Source organism: Triturus cristatus, chromosome 11 (genome assembly GCF_964204655.1).
Source record: "Triturus cristatus chromosome 11, aTriCri1.1, whole genome shotgun sequence".
Lineage (NCBI taxonomy): Eukaryota > Metazoa > Chordata > Amphibia > Caudata > Salamandridae > Triturus > Triturus cristatus.
Genome location: NC_140594.1, coordinates 4,394,717 through 4,417,319, shown reverse-complemented (window position 1 = coordinate 4,417,319; position 22,603 = coordinate 4,394,717). Strand labels below are relative to the sequence as shown.

General features: G+C 47.7%; 1 protein-coding gene across 2 annotated transcripts in view; it reads left to right on the top strand.

Annotated features, from left to right (window-relative positions):
* Window positions 1-21,243, top strand: part of DHX37 (DEAH-box helicase 37) — a 536,866-nt gene extending 515,623 nt beyond the window's left edge. For both annotated transcript variants that reach the window (XM_085634634.1, XM_085634635.1), the window contains exons 27-28: window positions 18,495-18,592; window positions 20,705-21,243. In XM_085634634.1, the coding sequence (XP_085490760.1) occupies window positions 18,495-18,592; window positions 20,705-20,787 (181 nt within the window). In that variant the 3' untranslated portion in view covers window positions 20,788-21,243. The remainder of the gene's footprint in view (window positions 1-18,494; window positions 18,593-20,704) is intronic.
* Window positions 21,244-22,603: the final 1,360 nt, after the last annotated feature.

Sequence of the window (22,603 nt, the reverse complement as noted above, 5' to 3'; positions counted from 1 at the left end):
ACACATTAGGGTGCAGTGTTGGTCTTCAATTACCAGACCTGTTTGCCAGTCTCGTGTGGGCGGGAGCTTCTGCATTCACTCACTTAATCATGTAAAATTGTGTAAATCACATGCCCCTCGTACCATCTGAAGTTAATGTTGGGCGAGGACCTTTGCAAGTCGTTTTACTTTGGTCTTGCAGTATATCTCGACTCCTCCCTGGCGCCCACCGTGCATCAAAGCAAGGACTCTCAGGTTATTTTTTCCCGCCATTGCATTTCGATATTCACCTCTAGTTCCAGGGCCATCAAGTACATCTGAGATTCACTTGATTCCAGTTCCTGAATTCTCCTGATACAGCGACGGAAGACTCGCCATTCACCTCGCCTTTTCGAAATCAACCCACACCACAGAGCTTCTCCAATTTAGATCACCGAGAAAGTGTCCTGGGGGAGGGTATGGAGAGTGCACCATTCGAATTCCGCCTGAAGGGCAAGTCGAAATTTCTGTGTTAAGATTAACATCGTCGCTGCAACTTCTGCCTCCCAGAGAGCATCGTTGGATACATTTCGCGATGCAGTGACAAGACCCCAACAAAGTTCAGGCCAGAAAACAAAGATACTTTAACAGCGGACTGTTGCTTCTGCACCTCACACTAGTTTCAATTATAGCAGGGGTCCTTGCGCAGCAGTCCTGGCACTAGCCTTCAAATGATGTAGAACAGATCCTAAGCAGATCAGGGTTTGGCCGTGCGCCAAGTAACGAAGTCCAGAAAGTCACTATTAAGTTTCAAAATAAGTCTTTATTTTCAATCAGTTAATTCTCACAAAATTGGAGTTTTATAGTCCGCCAACGCGTTTCGTTCTCACGAAGAGAACTTCATCAGGGCTGAAAGTGACATAAAATTACATTTAAAATACAAAATATATTACAAAACAGAAGGGAAGAAGGAAATAAAGGAAAAGACAAGAATTTACCATTTACAGTAAAATGAAAAAGCAAAACACAATGACATCACAATTAAAAAACATGAAGACAAAAGGTCAATGCTAAATATTTACAGTGCACTCCATTTTAGGTATGGAGAGACGAATCTCTGTATCGCACAATACGAGTGTGACAAGTGTAAAGGACAGTTTAGAGCAAAGGATAGAGACAAAACAGAAAGTAAAGAATTAGTGTATCTAAAAACAAGGAAATGAGGTGCACGTATAGGATGTGTAAATCCTGGCTGTGTGTTAAACGAAGGCATAAGACGTGAGTCATAGAAAAGTTAAAAACTAGCTAGAGTGGAGAGGAGAGAGCCATGGTGTATACTATTCAATAGAGGACAGTAGTATGCGTGAGTAAAGGCATAAAATGAGTTCTGCGGCTAGAAAGTGGAGTGAAAAAAGAGAGAGAGGAGGCGGAGGAGAAGAGCAAGACAATTAGTCCGAGCGCCCCACCAAGGAGACTAACGCGGATGCCGGCAAAAGATCTGTCCAAGGGCTGAAAATGGTGTCTCTTACAATGAAGTATGGTCGCTGCACGGGGTCGCGCTCCCCACGAGTCTAGTGGGCGTAGTGTAGGATGTAAAAGAAGCCAGGTAAGGCCTATTTCAGACAGGTCTGTAATCCATAAAAGAACATTGAGGGTAAATAATTGTTTACAAAAAGGGTTGAGCAGTTGCAAGAAGGTCAGGGTTACATTATCCTCACCTAAGTTAAAACATGGTAATGCAAACGATGAGCGAGTTAGATGTTCCAGGCATTAACACTGGAAGCATTCGGGATGTCCCAAGTTCAGGCCAGTCTTGGCTCCTAGGTGATCAAAGGAGCTCACTACAAGGGCAGAGGCCGAGCTGGCATAGCAGCAGAACTCCCTACTCCAAGAGATCGACGTCAAGGAAGAGCTCTTAAGACCTTGACCCATGCCAAAGCCCGCACCCAGAGTTACAATACCTCAATCAACACCTGGGGATCGACCCTCCAGGATCCGACCTCAAAGAGTGTCATAGGCCAAGCACTGCTCATGAGGACGTCTGGCATTGCGCCCCGAAACTCCACACAAGAGACATCACCACCCCTTCAGGTTCAGCCTTAAGCACCGAGCCCGCTCAGCACCAAGAACCCGCCTTGGGTCCAGAGAAGCCCCGAGTCAATGGCTCCAAGCCTTCCCTCCAACCCACTCTGACTCAACCCCAAAGCACAGGCTGTGCACCCCAGGAACCGAAAACGGCTTTGAGGAAGATCTAAATGCCGTCTTTGGCACCCAGCAGCCCTGCCAAGGTCCACGCATTAGGGGTTAGTCCAACACATTTAAAGTGTGGTGTGCGCATCACTGCACTAATATGCATTGCAGCCCTGACCACCGCATGAGGCGCAGTAGCAAGGAGCTGCTGGCGGTGAGTGCGCTGTCTGAGCCGGCTCTCTAGAAATGACCTGTGACCGCTTATTATTCACAATCCAACATGGGCAACTCACGCTGAACTCTGGTCAGTGAGCTGGGGCTTAAACCCGCTAAGCCGAGCAGCCTCCGTGTACGACATGGCCTTTAATAAACCAACAAGCCATTACCCGGAGGAGGACCCTGCAGAGCCCTCAAGTGGATCCGGGGGAGGTATCGTGCCCTTTTCAAGCAGGCACCACACCACTGTGACCAGACCTTGTTTGATTGGCCCCTTAGAAAGTAAGGTGGCTGTGGGCAGCTTTGTTTTCCTGACAAATCCTCCGCTGCCACAATAGTCCCTTCTCTGGTCGACACACAACCCCTCCGTGCTCTTCCTAGGAGGAGGTCAACGCGTACGAGAGAAGCACGGATATGAAGCATTTTGGAAGTCCTTAAAAGCCACTAGTTGTAAAACGATGGGAAAGCCTTTCAGCATGGAGTGTACAGAAGAGTGGTTGTTTGGACTCTGTCACTCTTTTTTTAAACTCTTTTTTTATTGGATTTTTTGTATTGTACAAATACAACATTGCAACATGAGGGGACCTGCTTACAATGCCGTCCATACTTCCCGTAGCGAAAAATATTCAAAGTTGTCATCGCTCAAGTAACAGTCCCAAGCCTCGGAATGATTAAATACAGAGTACTCTGTCGTTTCCACGATTTTGAGAACTAGAAAGCAATGTCACTTAAAGAAAGAGGCGCAATATTCAAGGAAACCGAGTAAGTGAAACATCGAGAGACCTGTTCCTCTCAATGGTCAGTGCAGTGTCATACCTGGAAGATGCCACTCCACCAATAGGCCCACAGAAAAAGGAAAAGAGAAAATGAAAACGGTGGGACAAAATAAAAACAAGCATTGGCATAGCCAATAGGTCTCGCCTTTGGGACCTTATAAGTATTTAGTTATGCAGCACAATATCCTTACTGCAAGAACATTAACTGTTGCTTGGCTAAACACTTACAAGGTCCCAAAGGCGAGACCTATTGGCATTCACCAGAATAGGGCAAATTGGCATTGTCTGCGCCCGGCGGTGCAAACAATGCAATACGTATTACGGCCCTATATATGCACATTACAACTTGGCAGCTTTCCTATGTGTAGTATGTCGCAGTAGCAGATGCTCTATTAGTGTTGTTACTACATAAGATCCACCGTCTACCGCCCTCCCACAGCAGCCCTCCATGATGATCTGCACATTTTGCATGTATACGCAGTTAACAATACATGTAAAAGCGCCTTCCTACATTTACAGAATGGAAATCCAATATGGATTTATACATGGCTGCGGAGAAAGTGGTTTATAAAGCGAGGGGCTGCCCACGTAAATTCCGAAAAATGTGGTCCCCATGGTTGAAGTATTACGAGCTGGATTTGGATGTGGAGGGGAGCCCTTACATTACCTCATGCGAGGTCTGGTTCTGGCTTATAAGAAACGCTTTCCCGCCCTCTGTTTGCGAACAGACTTCTAGTAGAATGGTCCTGTGTACTATTCGGATTGTCACTGTTGATGCGTATGAACGCCTTCTCTTGAGTAACCCTTCTGCGAGATTCATTGATCTTTGCTGATCCTCCATACCTAATGTTGATCATACACTTTGCATTGATGACTTCTTTTCTCATCTGTCAATATTGTTATTGAATTGAATAAAAAATAAAAATAAAGTTTAAAAAAAAAACAATGCATGTAAAACAGTCAAATATCAACTGGTGAAACGATGCTGTAGAAAAAAAACACAAACAAACAAGACACTAAGAACCAGGAAGAGGCCGTAGTAGGAACCACCTGAGATTTTGGTCTCACAATGTCGCGTATCCACAATTCCAGATTTCACTCCCTGGATCAGGCTGAAGCCCTGAGCAGGGAGCCCACTGAAAGCCCACACAGTAATCTGTAACACAAAGACAAGACACCCAGGCATTTGAAGTTCTACGACATGTTTTTAGGAGTCAGCAGCCAATTGGAAACACATTTATGCAAAGAAAACTTCGAGTCCCGCATCTGTCCTTCAGTAGCACAAGCAGGAAGCAGCAGCCAGCGCCAGACAGGCCGTGGAGTGTTTAAGAAAGAAAAGTCTGAAAGGAACGGGGGGGAGGTGGGAGCCTGGAGGAAGTGACAGGCCTGGTCACCCATCGGAAGAAACCAAGAATTTGACATCCGTCTGTAAGTTAGTGCTTCCTCTACACGAGGCTGTTACAAAAGTGTCCGTCCAGACCACAAGCAAGCAAACAGCCCTTCAGAGGAAGCCAAACTCAACGAGTAAAACTACAATGAATCTGGAGGATTTCAGAAGGAAATGTCAATGAGAGAAGCACTGGATTTAGAGTAGACCAATTATTAAATTGTTGATCAAGCTAGAATATACAGTACGCACGTGAGACTGCCAACCTTGAAGATTTGTGATGTACAGCACCTAAAACACGCACCGTTCAATTAAGGGACAGTTAAAGGGATGGGCACGAGGTTGTCACCGAAGGGTTCTGGCACTTATGACCCCAGAGACTGACCCGCTGAGAGCTCCGAGTTGACTGACTGAGTTTTATACTTTACGGGATTTTACATCCTGTGAAACGAGACGAAGATGTATAGGGTTCTGCGCTGCGCTGCACTTACCCTATGTGAGGGTTGACCGCAGACTGCTGTCCGCTCTACGTGTTCACCCCACACACACAGTTCAGCCTAACTACAGGCTTTGTCAGTGCTCGCTTCCAGCGGCTGCAGGAGTCTAGCGCAGCGAAGCGCTGCTCCGGAACCGTTGACCCTCGACACAAATGAAGCGCTTTCATCGCGCCGCCTGAGGCAGCTAATGCTGCTCTCCGGAAGCTGCTGATAGCGTCTTGTTGGGAGACAACGAGCTGCAATGTTACATAAAGAGGAGTCACTCACGTGTATCGCCATGAGAGGTGAAAGCGGCCGTGCTAAAGTTATGAAGCCCCACATATTTATATTGGATATAAAAACAGAGGTGCAGTCGTGAAGTACGTAGCGCCGTCTTGTCAATGCCTGTCACAACTACCTGTTGCAAATCAGTGCCCACCTTATTCCATCCCAAAACACAATTCTTTCCTGCTGAGCACTATTACCCCCATGCATGGTGCCACCATGCCACCACAGGCACACATACACTCAGCACACACGTGCACTGCTCAGTACTGTAACATTTCTATACTGAGCCACTTGCAGGCACACCTACAATCAGGGCACACAGTCACCATGCACACACTGCACAACACTACACTCTTCATGTACTGTACTCCCTGCAGATACACATTCATCCAGCACATGCACCTACTACATAGCACTACATACAAACATTCCTTTGAGGGTTTCTGTTGGTAACTTCCCCTCTCCAGCCCTCATCTGTGCTCCACCTGCTGTGGGGTCTACAGCTTCACGCGTCTAGAAAGTAAGTCTCTGATCACCTCGGCAAATGATACATCTTGGGTGTTGAGTTTCACAATCGCACCGTCTGTGTTATGTTCTGTGTGAAAATAAGGAGCAGAACAGTCTGCCTATGATGAAACCTACGGCGCGGACAGTACATGTAATGCTCACGTATGTTTAATTTAGATGTAGAAAGGCCTCTTTTAGGGTGTTCGAATATAAAACCATCCAGCACAGTATCAAAGGTACATAGCAGGTTACATAGAAAAGGTATTAAAAAAATATGGACTGACTTTGGTCCAATCATTTTATTACATTTGATTAACTTCTGTCCTAATAATTTAGTTGCACGTGCATATTCTTATTGTGGGGGTAGTAGGTCGATGGACACAAAGTGACGTGAAATATGCACAGTGAAAACAATTGAAAACGTCAATCACCGAGGAAACGTGATGGATAACAAATTACTTTTCCACAGACAATGTGAAGGACATCTTGAATACAGCGGCACGCGTGTCCACTGCGCGGTATTAATTACGCTCCTGTGCCGGTGGGGCTTCCATTTGCCGCAGTAAAAGTTACCTTTGCGCACTCATTGAAGGTGACATTTTTACTGTGTCACTCGAGTGCTTTTGTGAGATAAGAGATGTACGAAGAGTACTTCATTTTTGCAGTTTAGTCGTCTTGGCGTCCTCAGTACCAAGTCATGGTGCCCAAAGGCGATCCCAATTCAGTCATTCAATTCTTCGGAGGCAAAGCTATCCCCCTGCATGCCACATAGTGGCGCTGCTGCATTTGTTTTCATAAATAGTGAGGTAACCATTCATTGCAGTTCGGTTATATTGGCACAAGCAAAGCATTCGCGTGCAGCAAGACTTAGACAAAGTTAAAGACGCTACAGTTTTGTAGGAGTTGCGGCTATATCTACTAAGAAGCTTTAGTGAGCCTTTAAAGAAAACATGTCTGTGAAATAGTGCATTTTAAAGAACATTCAACAAGAAGCGAAGGTAAAACTTTAAGTGATTTAAAGGCAAATGTTTAACATTTGCGTGTTCTTCCCAAAATGCTTTTTGCAAAATGGATAATATTGATGACCTCTTTATGAGAGTATTTTGGGCTCTTATGTGAGTAGACGAGTTGTCCGCAGCCAGTTACACATGAGCATTAGGTCTAGGGTGACCAGATTTCCAGAATGAACAAGCATAGGCCGCGAGGCCGTGAAAGAGAAGCGGCCGTGAAAGTGATCGCGATCACGGGCTGTAAGGGTGATGCACTTAATGAGCCATGACGAGAGAGGAAAGCCAGATGGCACCTGTGCTCGTAACCGCCACAAAAAGCTGTGGTCGCCTTTTGGAGCCCACTTACTAAAAGTCTCGCCAGAGCAGCGCATGCGCTGGCTCAGGCTTGACCTCAAAAGGGGGGGGGGCTCCCCATCGAGGCTAGAGTCACCTTCAAGATGCTCACCCATGCTCACAAGACCCTCCATGACACCGGACCAGCATACCTGAACAGCCGACTCAAATTCCACGCGCCCCAAAGGACCCTACGATCAGCCCAGCTCTCCTATGCCGTGTTCCCCCGCACCACAAAGACCAGATCGGGAGGCCACCCTTTCTCCTTCCTCACAGCCAGAGCCTGGAACGACCTTCCGCTCCACCTCAGACAGACCACATCGCTCCCCATCTTCGCAAGAAACCTCAAAACCTGGCTCTTCAACAGACCCCCTCTTTGATGGACTGGAACCTGAGACCCCCCCGACAACCCCAAGAGCCTTGAGACACTTACGAGTGAGTAGTCGCGCTTAACAAACACCTGATTGATTGATTGATTTAATTAGAGGCAGAACAGAAGAGGCAGGTCCTCAAAGTATGCCAGAAGTACTGTGAGTTTGGCTCCTGCAGGCCTGGGCGGGGCCCACGATTAGAAACGACGCAGCCGCCCGCCACGTGTGTTTGAATGGCAGCGGGAGCACGGGCTTGTGTCTGGTGGTGAGAGCTGCATTGCAGCGGTCTTTAAAAGGCATGGCTGACAAGCGCAGCAGACTCCACTCCCCTTTGACAGCAGCAGCACTGTCTGAGGCCCAAGAAAGCGGCCCAGAGTCTGCCTACCTGTGCACCTCCAGCAGGGCCAGAGAGCCCAGCTCTGAGCAGCATTGAGGCAAATGCAATCTAGCAGAGCACAGCAGACCACCACTGCTAGAGATACCCACCGCTGAGCTCCAGCATTGCCCATCAGTGGGTAAGTGGCCAGTCCAGAAGGGGCGCACACTGGTTAGAGAGTGATGTCTCCTTGGAGAGGTGAATGTGGTGTATACCTATGAATGGAATAGTTTGGATTTAATGATCAGCCTGGTGCTAAATTGTATATAGTCAAACGTGATCAGGCAATTTTACACAGAGTGCAGCAATGTGAGTTGTCCATGGTACTGCAAGCAGGTACAGTGGAGCAGCTGTTAATTGTTGGATATTTATAGAGCGTTGTGGAGAGGAGTGTTTTGGGTCATTTTATCAAGGGACCGCAGCTTAGTGGTGTTCCATTCCAGGTGTTTTGTAGCAGTGTCAAGATCTTAAGAGTTTCTCGTTTTTAAAAGTTTTATTTCTGATATTTCTTCCCATGCACTTCATTGCTTGTTTCTACTGGCAAGAAAGTGTGACTCTAGGTGTCACACATTTGGTCCGTGACTGTCACTCACAAATACACTAAAGCCATGGAAATGACATGCATAGCAATCTGAAACTTGGCAGCTATGACCCAGTGACACACATCAGGTATGGTGCCCAATGTTAGGCAGTAGAAGCGGTATATTCACCCTTCTTCAGGGAAGATCCTGGCTCGGCCTCCTCAATCGGAACTGAAGACCATACAGACAACAGCTCTCAAGTGCAAACTGACTTTGACGCCTGATATCAGTGGAGTTGAAATACTACCCTGTACCAAGGAAGAGTAGGGATCAGGCCGCTCTCCCCTTTCCACAACCAGCTCCATCCACTTCACAATTCCCTCCAAGACACCATACACCACCATTACCACAGGACCCTCCAAGACACCATACATCACTACCGTTACCACAGGACCCTCCAAGACACCATACATCACTACCGTTACCACAGGACCTTCCAAGACACCATACACCACCATTACCACAGGACCCACCAAGACACCATACATCACTACCGTTACCACAGGGCCCTCCAAGACACCATACATCACTACCGTTACCACAGGACCTTCCAAGACACCATACACCACCATTACCACAGGACCTTCCAAGACACCATACACCACCATTACCACAGGATCCTCCAAGACACCATACATCACCATTACCACAGGACCCTCCAAGACACCATACATCACTACCGTTACCACAGGACCCTCCAAGACACCATACACCACCATTACCACAGGACCCTCCAAGACACCATACACCACCATTACCACAGGACCCACCAAGACACCATACACCACCATTACCACAGGACCCTCCAAGACACCATACATCACTACCGTTACCACAGGACCCTCCAAAACACTATACATCACTAACGTTACCACAGGACCTTCCAAGACACCATACACCACCATTACCACAGGACCCTCCAAGACACCAGACATCACTACCGTTACCACAGGACCCTCCAAGACACCATACATCACTACCGTTACCACAGAACCCTCCAAGACACCATGCATCACTACTGTTACCACAGGACCTTCCAAGACACCGTACACCACCACCGTTACCACAGGACCCTCCAAGACACCATACACCACCATTACCACAGGACCCTCCAAGACACCATACACCACCGTTACCACAGGACCCACCAAGACACCATACACCACCATTACCACAGGACCTTCCAAGACACCGTACACCACCATTACCACAGGACCCTCCAAGACACCATACACCACCATTACCACAGGACCCTCTAAGACACCATACATCACTACCGTTACCACAGGACCCTCCAAGACACCATACATCACTACCGTTACCACAGGACCTTCCAAGACACCATACACCACCATTACCACAGGACCTTCCAAGACACCATACACCACCATTACCACAGGATCCTCCAAGACACCATACATCACCATTACCACAGGACCCTCCAAGACACCATACATCACTACCGTTAACACAGGACCCTCCAAAACACTATGCATCACTAACGTTACCACAGGACCTTCCAAGACACCATACACCACCATTACCACAGGACCTTCCAAGACACCATACATCAATACCGTTACCACAGGACCCTCCAAGACACCATACATCAATACCGTTACCACAGGACCCTCCAAGACACCATACATCACTACCGTTACCACAGGATCCTCCAAGACACCATACATCACCATTACCACAGGACCCTCCAAGACACCATACATCACTACCGTTAACACAGGACCCTCCAAAACACTATACATCACTAACGTTACCACAGGACCTTCCAAGACACCATACACCACCATTACCACAGGACCCTCCAAGACACCATACATCACTACCGTTACCACAGGACCCTCCAAGACACCATACATCACTACCGTTACCACAGGACCCTCCAAGACACCCTACATCACTACCGTTACCACAGAACCCTCCAAGACACCATACATCACTACTGTTACCACAGGACCTTCCAAGACACCGTACACCACCACCGTTACCACAGGACCCTCCAAGACACCATACACCACCATTACCACAGGACCCTCCAAGACACCATACACCACCGTTACCACAGGACCCACCAAGACACCATACACCACCATTACCACAGGACCTTCCAAGACACCGTACACCACCATTACCACAGGACCCTCTAAGACACCATACACCACCATTACCACAGGACCCTCTAAGACACCATACACCACCGTTACCACAGGACCCTCCAAGACATCATACACCGCCATTACCACAGTACCCTCCAAGACACCATTCACCACCGTTACCACAGGACCCTCCAAGACATCATACACCACCACCGTTACCACAGGACCTTCCAAGATACCGTACACCACCACCGTTACCACAGGACCCTCCAAGACACCATACACCCCCATTACCACAGGACCCACCAAGACACCATACACCACCATTACCACAGGACCCACCAAGACACCATACATCACTACCGTTACCACAGGGCCCTCCAAGACACCATACATCACTACCGTTACCACAGGACCCTCCAAGACACCATACACCACCATTACCACAGGACCCACCAAGACACCATACATCACTACCGTTACCACAGGGCCCTCCAAGACACCATACATCACTACCGTTACCACAGGACCTTCCAAGACACCATACACCACCATTACCACAGGACCTTCCAAGACACCATACACCACCATTACCACAGGATCCTCCAAGACACCATACATCACCATTACCACAGGACCCTCCAAGACACCATACATCACTACCGTTACCACAGGACCCTCCAAGACACCATACACCACCATTACCACAGGACCCTCCAAGACACCATACACCACCATTACCACAGGACCCTCCAAGACACCATACACCACCATTACCACAGGACCCTCCAAGACACCATACATCACTACCGTTACCACAGGACCCTCCAAGACACCATACATCACTACCGTTACCACAGGACCTTCCAAGACACCATACACCACCATTACCACAGGACCTTCCAAGACACCATACACCACCATTACCACAGGATCCTCCAAGACACCATACATCACCATTACCACAGGACCCTCCAAGACACCATACATCACTACCGTTAACACAGGACCCTCCAAAACACTATGCATCACTAACGTTACCACAGGACCTTCCAAGACACCATACACCACCATTACCACAGGACCTTCCAAGACACCATACATCAATACCGTTACCACAGGACCCTCCAAGACACCATACATCAATACCGTTACCACAGGACCCTCCAAGACACCATACATCACTACCGTTACCACAGGACCTTCCAAGACACCATACACCACCATTACCACAGGATCCTCCAAGACACCATACATCACCATTACCACAGGACCCTCCAAGACACCATACATCACTACCGTTAACACAGGACCCTCCAAAACACTATACATCACTAACGTTACCACAGGACCTTCCAAGACACCATACACCACCATTACCACAGGACCCTCCAAGACACCATACATCACTACCGTTACCACAGGACCCTCCAAGACACCATACATCACTACCGTTACCACAGGACCCTCCAAGACACCATACATCACTACCGTTACCACAGAACCCTCCAAGACACCATACATCACTACTGTTACCACAGGACCTTCCAAGACACCGTACACCACCACCGTTACCACAGGACCCTCCAAGACACCATACACCACCATTACCACAGGACCCTCCAAGACACCATACACCACCATTACCACAGGACCTTCCAAGACACCGTACACCACCATTACCACAGGACCCTCCAAGACACCATACACCACCATTACCACAGGACCCTCTAAGACACCGTACACCACCGTTACCACAGGACCCTCCAAGACATCATACACCGCCATTACCACAGGACCCTCCAAGACACCATTCACCACCGTTACCACAGGACCCTCCAAGACATCATACACCACCACCGTTACCACAGGACCTTCCAAGATACCGTACACCACCACCGTTACCACAGGACCCTCCAAGACACCATACACCACCATTACCACAGGACCTTCCAAGACACCGTACACCACCATTACCACAGGACCCTCCAAGACACCTTACACCACCGTTACCACAGGATTCGGCTCATTCTTTACCACTGACTCTCACCACAATAGTCATTCGTGTTCTCTGGACACATACCTTAACCCAGTGCCACGTCAGATTGGAAATAAGAACCCCTGAAAGGCAATAACGCAGATCTTCAGGAAGACAGAAGGCTAGAGCCATATACAGTCGAGAGCCCATCTCCTGACGATGACACTGCCTATCATGCTGTAATACAAAGGACTCCTAAGCACCACAGGGTAAGGTTGCATGTGATCGCAGAGGAGTGTTTCGTAGCTGAGGCACTCTAAAAATGGAGCTATCAGCGCTGTTCCTATAGAAGTTGAAAAGTATGATGACATTTCAAGGTGGACATTTCAAAGAACAAGCTAAGGTCAGGGTTGTGACAACAAGGGTTGAGAATAAAAATTAAGCCAGTGTCTGACCAACATTATTGGTCCTGTCCATTCAGACTCACTGGTTGTCCATATGGCAAGAAAGAAAGCGTGTACCCAAGCTACTGTGATCCCTCACCTCCTGATAAGGATAGTAAGAAGATAGTCACAGCGGAGAAATATAACGCCATTGTTCGGTGTACCCTGGGTACTGCTGACACAGCCTCTAGAGAGGGCAATAAAAACCTCAATCTCCGATGACAAACATGGTTGCGAGTGTCGCTTCTCCCCAAAGGTCCAACATTATCTCTTAAATGTACCCATCGATGGCGAGCATCTTTTGAGTCCTGGAGAACATGTAAAAAAAAAAAAAGGTCCCAACGCCATGGGGGTTTTATAAACATAGTATCCCAAGACTGGCTTTCAGGAGCAACAAACAAGAGTGGGTGCGAAAGCTGGAACCACAAAGCAGCACTCAGGCTTGCACCAAGGCCAACCCTTTTAGGAGGGACGGGGCACTGTAAACCTACACTCCGGGTGGATACAGAGGAAACAATACATGAAAGGGTCGCAGCACCTCTAGAAAGGGCACCGCAACCTCCAAACAATGACTTTCAATCCATTACTCTCCAGTCGCACAACACCTATCAGGGGACGAAGGAGGTTAGTACTTCTACAACTGGAGGAAATAACCTCAGATAAGTGGGTCCTATCTAGGGTCCTGCAAGGATGCTTCCTGGAGCTGCACACCACATTTTCAAGCATGTCACCTCCACATCATACAATCAGTGAAGGCCACCCGACTACTGGAATGGAAAGCACAGGCACTTCTCAGCAGAGGTGTGATGGAACCTGTACTCACACACAAGCGGAGACCAGGAATGTACTTACTGTACTTTCTCATCCCCCAAAAGCACGGTACCATGCGGCCTATTTTTAGCCTCAGGCTACTAAAACGTTACATTCTGTCAGCATTGCAAAATATCCTGCAGGAGACCACGCAGCGACCCTCCGCCTCAAGGATGCCTACTTCCAGACCCCCCTTCCATCCGGTGCATTACTGCTGCCTCCGATGTGTGGTAAGTGGACAACACTGCCAGTGAAAGCTCTACCCTTCAGGGTAAGGACAGCTCCAACGCGTGTTTACAAAATGTCTAGCTGTGGGAGCAGCATATCTTCCGCATTGCGCCATTCGCATGTTTTTATGCTTGGGCGATTGGATGATAAAGAGCAGAAGCCATCAACAATGCTTAATGGGGTGACCCTGTGTCCCTCAGAATCTGGCTGTACAGTTATAAACTACAAAGAGTTCTGTCAGGTAACACAATTCTTCAAAAGGGAATTGTGAAAGATGTTCAACTTTGAACATCAGTGACAAAGGGTAGAGAAATTATACCTTTGCTTATTCTAGGAAAAAAGTATTATTTTTTTAAAAATATATTTCTTAAATTTTCTCCTATCAACAAATAAGAAATACCAACTTTTTACGAGAAACAAATTTGAAAAAGCACATAAATTGAAAAAACCAAACAAGACACAAGGACTTCTTCTGAATTTATAATTTCACCGTTAATCAAATACTTCATCTAACAAAACAATGTTTTCTTTGTTTTTTTTAAATTATACATAAGCTGCCCATAGTACATTCAAAAACATGCAATAAATCAAAGAAATGTGATAAATGGTTAAAATAAAATAATCACGATAAACACATGCACAAAACACAAACAGATGAAAACATAAAAGATCTGATGTCAAACAATCAATGTTCAGACGACCCTTCATCTTCGTTCTTCTATCTTAGGATAGATGACGCAGGACTTCACACAATGCCATCGACATTTCGACCCTACGGTTCTGTGTTCATGACTGCGATTCACAGCAGGTCTTTCTCGTGGCTTTTAAGAATGGGGGCCAGCCTGCGAAAGATTGAATTTAAGTGAATAACCACACTTCCCCAAGTCCCGATCCTACCAAAGGATCACCTTGTATCCACCCGCAGTATTTGCACAGTATTATCACGGACCCCAGCCGGGGTTCACTTCAGATGGATGGAGAATAGGATCCATAGATAAATGTTTTCAGTCGTTCCCTTTTAAAAATATTTATTTTTCACTAGATCCAGAGACCACCTCAAAAGCATGCCCAAGCTAATCTGTAGCAGTTTCCTGATACGGTGCATATATTGTGGTAGGCCAATGTGCTTGATACATCGCCTGATACTGGGTTGACTTCTCCCCATGAACCATCGACAGAAGAACGTGCTTCCTTTGCTGTCGTCATCAGATGTCCAGTGGAGGGCTTAGACCTACAGCTTTCCTCTTTGGGGGTCAAAAATTACCTTCTTCCAGAGGGCCTGCAACCTGGACAGGCTTCCTCTGAGCCGTTCTTGCCTTTTAATGAAGGCCTGGATGATACATTGATGGGCTCATGGGCCAAACCTTGTTCGTGCCCTCCTTTGCCAGATATCAACAGGATGGCACTCGGCAACCCGATTTCCTGACTTTTGAGAGTTTACTGGCGCAAGCCTCTTCTAGCAGGGTGAATTCCAACTCTTCCCCCACGACTCCACCAGACAGAATCGAAAAAGGTTGAGACATTTTGGGAACAAATATTCTCTTCAGCCACCCTAACCTTGCTCTCCACCTCCCCAAGGTGACTTCCTCAATCCCACAGTGATGCATCCATCAGCTCTGGGTGAGAAACAGCTGGGTATGCCACTAGAGATGCGGTCGCGCAGACACCACTGCAGATCTTGTTCAGTCTCTTCTGAAATCTGGATGAATCCCTTGGTGCTGAGCCTGGTCCCACTCCAGAGCCTGCATCTTCCATCTGCTTGCGCATTTCCTTACTCTGAAAACTGTTTTCCTCTTCGAGGTTTCTTCAGCCCAACGTCTGAGTGAGCTTCAGTCCATCTCGGTACAACCACCTTACACCACCTTTATTCCAGATGAACTGGTGTTGAGGACCAAGATAGCCTTTTTGCCAAAGGTTGTCGCTCCTTTTCACATTCAGCAATCCATCACTTGCCAACATTATTTGCTCTGCCTCATCCCTCGAAAGAGGAGGAGAGACTCCCTCGACTGGACCCAAAAGATCTTTGAGCTTTTACATCGATATTGTCAAAGACCATTGGATCGATGATCAGGTCTTCGTAGGGTTCTCTGGGGCAAAGTTGTGCAGAAAAGGGCTTTGCCCAGGTGAACGCACAGTCCTCTGCGTTAAGATCTGCTACACACTGGTCTAGAAGCAGCCCCCACCAAGACAGAGGGCTCATTTCGCCATTGCTGCCACTGCTTTGCATGCATGGTCTAAACATTTGTCAGGCGGCGAGGTGGGCATCAGGTCACATGTTCATAAAGTACTACTGCCTGAAGGGAATTTCGTTCATTCGGCCGTGCAGGTCTTTTTCATCTAAGCCCATTTCATAGACCCACCTCCTGAAAGGTACTGCTTTCGTATCTGTTCTAAAGGTGAGGAATGTCATTAGCAGAATCCATCAGAAGGAAAGTTAATTGCTTTTGATAATTCTCTTTTGTAGGGCATACTCTATCTAAATGCAGATTCCTCCCTGCCCTCTCACCTCCTGTGGTATGGTCTCCTTTCCTTTCTAAAAAAATATAGAAATTTGCACACTGGTACCTCTGATGAAGTTTTGTCTCCACGTCCGAGGGCACAGAGTCAAGAAAGAAACTGACATAAGTACTCAGGGGTGGAGCCCCTATCGGCACCGCTTCACCACTAATGGGGCAGAACGAGGTCAGCGCAGAGCCGCTCAATTACACCTCCCAGCGTGTGGGAGCGTGCTTTGTAAGGTTTCCAGATCCAGTTTGACTCCTGGGGATTATTCTAAAGGTGAGAAATATGCAGTCAAAGGATCCGCCGAGCGGTGCTGGAGGCGAGTCATTTGTTCATTGCAGATAGTTATAGGGTGCTATAAGGTCATCTGCGCACACCTTTGCTGGCCATTACTATGTGGATATCCACGCCCGTATTAACCACTTTATTTCAAACACCCGCATCTTCTCGCTAATCATCGCTTTTTATGGGCGCGGACTGCTTTATAGTCTGTTAAGAACATGTGATCGACAGCAGCACATGCTACAAACGGAAAGTCTTATTTACCCTGCAGCGAGCTGTTTATAGCCTGTAGTGCTGTAGATTCACACGCACCCTTCTGCTTCCCCTGATTCATGATTACATCTCTAGATGTTTGGAATCAGAAATACCATATTTATTTACAGTGCAACATACACATATACTGCCCTTCTTCACCGTACTCTACTTGCATCACTCGCCTGTTGTTGAAAAGCAATCTGAGGCGAAGTCTGTGTGTATTGTTGGTTTCAGGTAGGGGTCCTGGTGAATTTTGGACTTCAGGTAGGAGTCCGGGCACATTGTGGACTTCAGGTAGAAGTCCAGGTGGGTTGTGGGTAGTAGTCTTGGTGCATTGTGGGGCTTCGGGTAGGAGTCCAGGTGCATTGTGGGTCTCAGGTAGGAGTCCGGGTGGATTGTGGGTCTTGGGTACGAATCCTGGTGCATTGGGGGCTTCAGGTAGGAGTCCGGGTGCATTTTGGGTCTCAGGTAAGAGTCCGGGTGCATTGTGGGTCTCCGGTAAGAATCAGGGTGCATTGTGGGTCTCAGGTAAGAGTCCGGGTGCATTGTGGGTCTTCGGTAAGAATCAGGGTGCATTGTGGGTCTCGGGTAAGAGTCAGGGTGCATTGTGGGTCTCAGGTAAGAGTCAGGGAACATTGTGGGTCTCAGGTAAGAATCTGGGTGCATTGTGGGTCTCGGGTAAGAGTCCGGGTGCATTGTGGGTCTCAGGTAAGAGTTAGGGAGCATTGTGGGTTCCAGGTATGAATCTGGGTGCATTGTGGGTCTCCGGTAAGAGTCCGGGTGCATTGTGGGTCTCGGGTAAGAGTCCGGGAGCATTGTGGGTCTCAGGTAAGAGTCCAGGAGCATTGCGGGTCTCGGATAAGAATCTGGGTGCATTGTGAGTCTCAGGTAAGAGTCCGGGTGCATTGTGGCTTTCAGGTAAGAATCAGGGTGCATTGTGGGTCTCAGGTAAGAGTCCGGGTGCATTGTGGGTCTCAGGTAAGAGACTGGGTGCATTGTGGCTCTCAGGTAAGAGTCCGGGTGCATTGTGGGTCTCAGGTAAGAGTCCGGGTGCATTGTGGCTCACAGGTAGGATTCCAGGAGTATTGTGGGTCTCGGGTAAGAGTCAGGGAGCATTGTGGGTCTCAGGTAAGAATCTGGGTGCATTGTGGGTCTCAGGTAAGAGTCCGGGTGCATTGTGGGTCTCAGGTTGGAGTCCGGGTGCATTGTGGCTCTCAAGTTGGAGTCCGGGTGTATTATGGGCTTCAGGCAGGAGTCCTAAGATGCATCAAGATCAAAGATGTCTTTGAAGATGAACAGCTTGTATCTTTCCAAACCTGTCACGAGATTGCAGGAGTGTGCAGAGCATGTGAATCTACAGCTAAAGTACAAACCGATAGTTACAGAGGAATTAATGCTCTCCCTTCCCCACAGGCTCCAACCGCGGACAGAAACGCTGCTGAAGGCCCTTGTGTCCGAAAATGCAGACTGTCGGGAGGCCTTGTTGGCGGCCTGGAAAAGGAACTCTATTTGTAAGTATTGACTTCTTGTTCCACTGTGGACCAGGCTGTGTTTGAGCATAAAAATGCATAACAAGTCAGAGAATTCAAGAAATTCCCACTTACACCACATGTTGAGGTAACTTATCACCCACCTGGCTGCACCCCGCCTTGTTATCCTGAAATAAGGCTCCAGTGCAGATTTCATAGACCACATTTTTTAATTTGTCAAAGTACTCATCACAAGCCTGGGGTGTAGGACCATTCGACTAATGGATCTACTGCAAAGACCTTTGTACAATCCCATGAGTGGCTAACCCTAGTGGCCCCGTCAGCCTTCCAACATTATGATTTTGATAAAATGAGTGTCTTTGATGCAATTTAAAAATAGGCATCTGTTCTCTCAGTTGTGCAAAAATATTCTTTAGTGCGGACATAAGGTGTGCAAACACGCTTGTTAGCTCTTCATGTGTTTAGGTCATTTCAGTCATGCGATGTCGGGCATGAGAATGTTTGCAGTCTTGACTCTCTCCCAGCTCTGTCGTCCTTTAAAGGGTCCACATAGTGTAGGAAAGAACCGCCCCTTTGCCCAGTCTTTTGTCGCTTGCAGTCATTAGGCATTCCAGAATGTTCCGTTGTTTGATGATATCGGTTTGGCTTCCGAGAGCTGTTGTGACGTCATTCACTGGATGGCCCCTTTGATATGTCAGATGGATGCATGACCAATTCCAGCCCGACAGTCTTTCAGAAGTGATCCTGACAAGTGGCTGACTGCGCCCAAAGCCACAGATGTTTAAGGGACATGTGGCAGACCCTGAACAGCCCGATCAGCCTTTTAGAAGCAAATCTCTCATGACCGACTCCTGCCCAGCTCTCCAGGCCTTTAGCCGGTGAATCTGGCTTCAGCCCTGCCAGCCTGTCAGTGGTAATGCGGACACATGATCGGTACATTATCAGCTTGCTTAGGTTTTAGAGAGGCCTCTGTCGTGGGATTGCAGGGCTGCCACGTCGCTCTGTGGCGTGTTTAGCAAGTCAGGAGTAAGAATTGCTAAAATCGTACACGCATGACGATGTTCAGCTGTGAATGCAAATCTCCTTCGAAGGATTAAGGGCTTGATTTAGATCTCAGCTGACAGGTTACTCCGTCACAATGGATATAATGGGATTTATATTTCAGCGGACTGGATATCCGTCATTGCTGTGAGTAGTACCCGGCTGCCAAGATCTAGATCAGACCTTAATCCCTTCTCTGGGCATGAACATTAAATGCAGACTGAAGCGCTCAGAAGCAGATCGTTGCAGGCTGCGCCTCCCAGGTCTGCCTAATTTGTGGATGTTCAAGCGGACACTGGCAAAGCAGTAGGGTCAAGTAAAAGGTTAAACTATTCGACCTCAATACATCTTGGTCGCCAAGGCACGTTTGTCAGATGATGGATACAGTAGCGACTGCTGTGTGGGTGGAGAGGAGTGGCAGGGTGGAGGGAAACGAAGATGGATGGCTGGGAGTTGCGGGGTGAGGGGAAACGGACAACAAGGAAACATTTAAAAAACAAAATAGAAAAAAAGAACTTAACTGCCGCCCGCCCCTCATCTCCGTGTCCTCGCTGCAGCACAGGCCCCCCTGCGGCCAATCCTGAGCCTTCTCTCATGTTTAAAAGCAGTGTCCGGATTGGCCTGAGCACTGTGAATTTGTGATCCCACAGGGATTAGGAACCTGTGCTTTGCTATCTCCGACCCAGGAACGCAGCTGGGTTTGCGACAACTCACTGCACATGTCGGTTTGCCTGACTTTAGACGTCCAGCCAAACCGACATGCGCACTGATCTCAGTGCAGCCACTCCCTCTGGCCCTGCCCTCGCAATGACCCCACCCCAAGACTCGCCCAGCCCTCAGAACCTGAAAAATTAAACAATACTAAACACTGTTTATAATTGTTTTTATTTTTCACGTTTTGAGGCTGGAAATGGGGTGGGGCGATGCTTCTCCACCATAGTGGAGGAGCCGCCACTGGATGGATATTTCTAGACCTGGCTACCAAGTTCTTCTCGAAGTTTCCTGAAACTTTAGTATTAATGGAATGGCTTTTCATTATGTGTACACACTGTTGAGGAACTCGATTAAAATAAAGTGATTCTCCATTTTCAGATCTGCTATCTGCGTACTGCCAGTGGATCCCTGAAGCTATGCACGAGGACGTGTCTAAAAGCTGGCCTCCTGTCACCCTGTGATTCCTGGTGTCTCTTCCAGTCTGAAGGCGGTGTTCGGCCACATCAGAATCATGGCCAGGTCTCCAGCTCCTTCGCTGTTGTGCGGTGGAGTCCCTAGAAAGCACCTTTTTATGACATGTCACACCTCTCAACCCAGGAGATGGCGTTTTCTGCCATTGTGAACACGTGGAGTTGAAGAATGGTGACTGCCTCAGGGCGAAGAGACCGCTGCAAGGACAGTCAGTGAACTACACTTTCACGCCTTTCCTCCTTGGTTTCCTGAGGTCAGGACAGTGGACAGAAATCTGCCTTAAAGTTGGATTACCAGTGCCTTCAACATTGGCTCATTTTTTATTTTAATGTCCTAGTTTCCAAATCATTGTGTCTTCTATCTTGTACAGCTGTTTTAAAAGATGTGGGTTCAGACTATATTAGTCAAAAGTGCATCGAAATGAATATAAAGTGTTCTGACTTGTTTTGCATTGCCGTAAGTGATTGCTTTCACAGGCGTATATTCAGAATCCCTCCGCCCCCAGTGGAGCTCGGGTCCCCGAGAGCTCCACCGTGTGGCCAGCATCAGACAGTGACCTAAAGCTGTGCGTACAAAGGCCAAAGATGCATGCATGGCCCTTTTAAGCAACACCACCTAATTCACTGCTATCTTGGGAAAGACTCACACGAACCCCTTAAATTCTTCCAATGCAGAAGTGGAAGCAGCCCTTCCTCAGGTGGCGACCTTGTGTCCGCAGCAAACCTGTAACATTAGCTGTTGACGTGTTGTCTTCCCAGCTACAATGGGTATCCTGGACACCCTCTGTGAATCTCCCATAATTCTCTCAGGTTGACCTTGAGATTACTGGTAGAGGGTCCCAAGGTTTGGATGAGCCACTTTCTAAGCTCCCCTACTGCAGTTCCCCAGTGGCCCGCTAATCACCTCAAAACTGGTTCTAAAAATCTACACCTGAGCTGTCGAGCATTTAAGTTTCTAAACTTTCAGGAATTTGTTTAAACTTTGGTACCAAGATCTTCTAAACAAGCTCCAGTTTCAGGACAATGGACAACTCCACTTCTTTCAAAACAGAAAGTGAGTTTCTGCGTAATAGGGGTGGTCCCCTGTGTGTTGAAATGCATAAAGGATGATTTGCTCGCACAGTTGGAAGCTATTAATACAGGCACGTTCGCTAATCGCTGGTGAAATTAAAGGTTTGGGATCAGAGGAGCACGAGATCTTTCGTCCTTCAATTCCGCAAGTTGCGGTCCCCATGCAAGGATATAGAAGGCGTTCATAGCGGTCGCTTTGCATCTCAGACTTTGTGTTCAGTGCAGTCGGCGTGGTCAGACTGGCCTATTGGGCAATCAGTCTGTGCCCGACAGGCTGGTCTGACAGGTCAGTCTGTGGGCCTTTTTTTGTGTGTTTGTGGGCCTGTGTTATGCTCTGCTGGGCAAGCTTTTACTGTTGATTACCCTGATATTAAAGCAAATATTTCCTTCCGAAAGTTCAAATCCATGTGGTTTGCAATACCTTGTAAAGCCCTTAAACAGTATTTCTTTACAAGTTCAAACGGTGACCACATTTTTAGCTTTCTAATTCACTAATGGGCACCAATTTTATTTTGTGTCCCGTTCCTATTTTCTGTTCCAGTCCCTTCAGGGGAGTGGTCAGGAAGTATTTCAGCCTTACACCAGAGAGTACAGTGGCATGGAAACAGCAGCCTTTTCTTGCTCACTGTCCACATCATTTTCTCTGTGTAAAGTTACTTCGTCTCTTCCGGCTTGATGGGCTGAAGGAGCAAACTCTGGTCCATGCACACAGTGTGCACATACAAAAAAGAGTTCA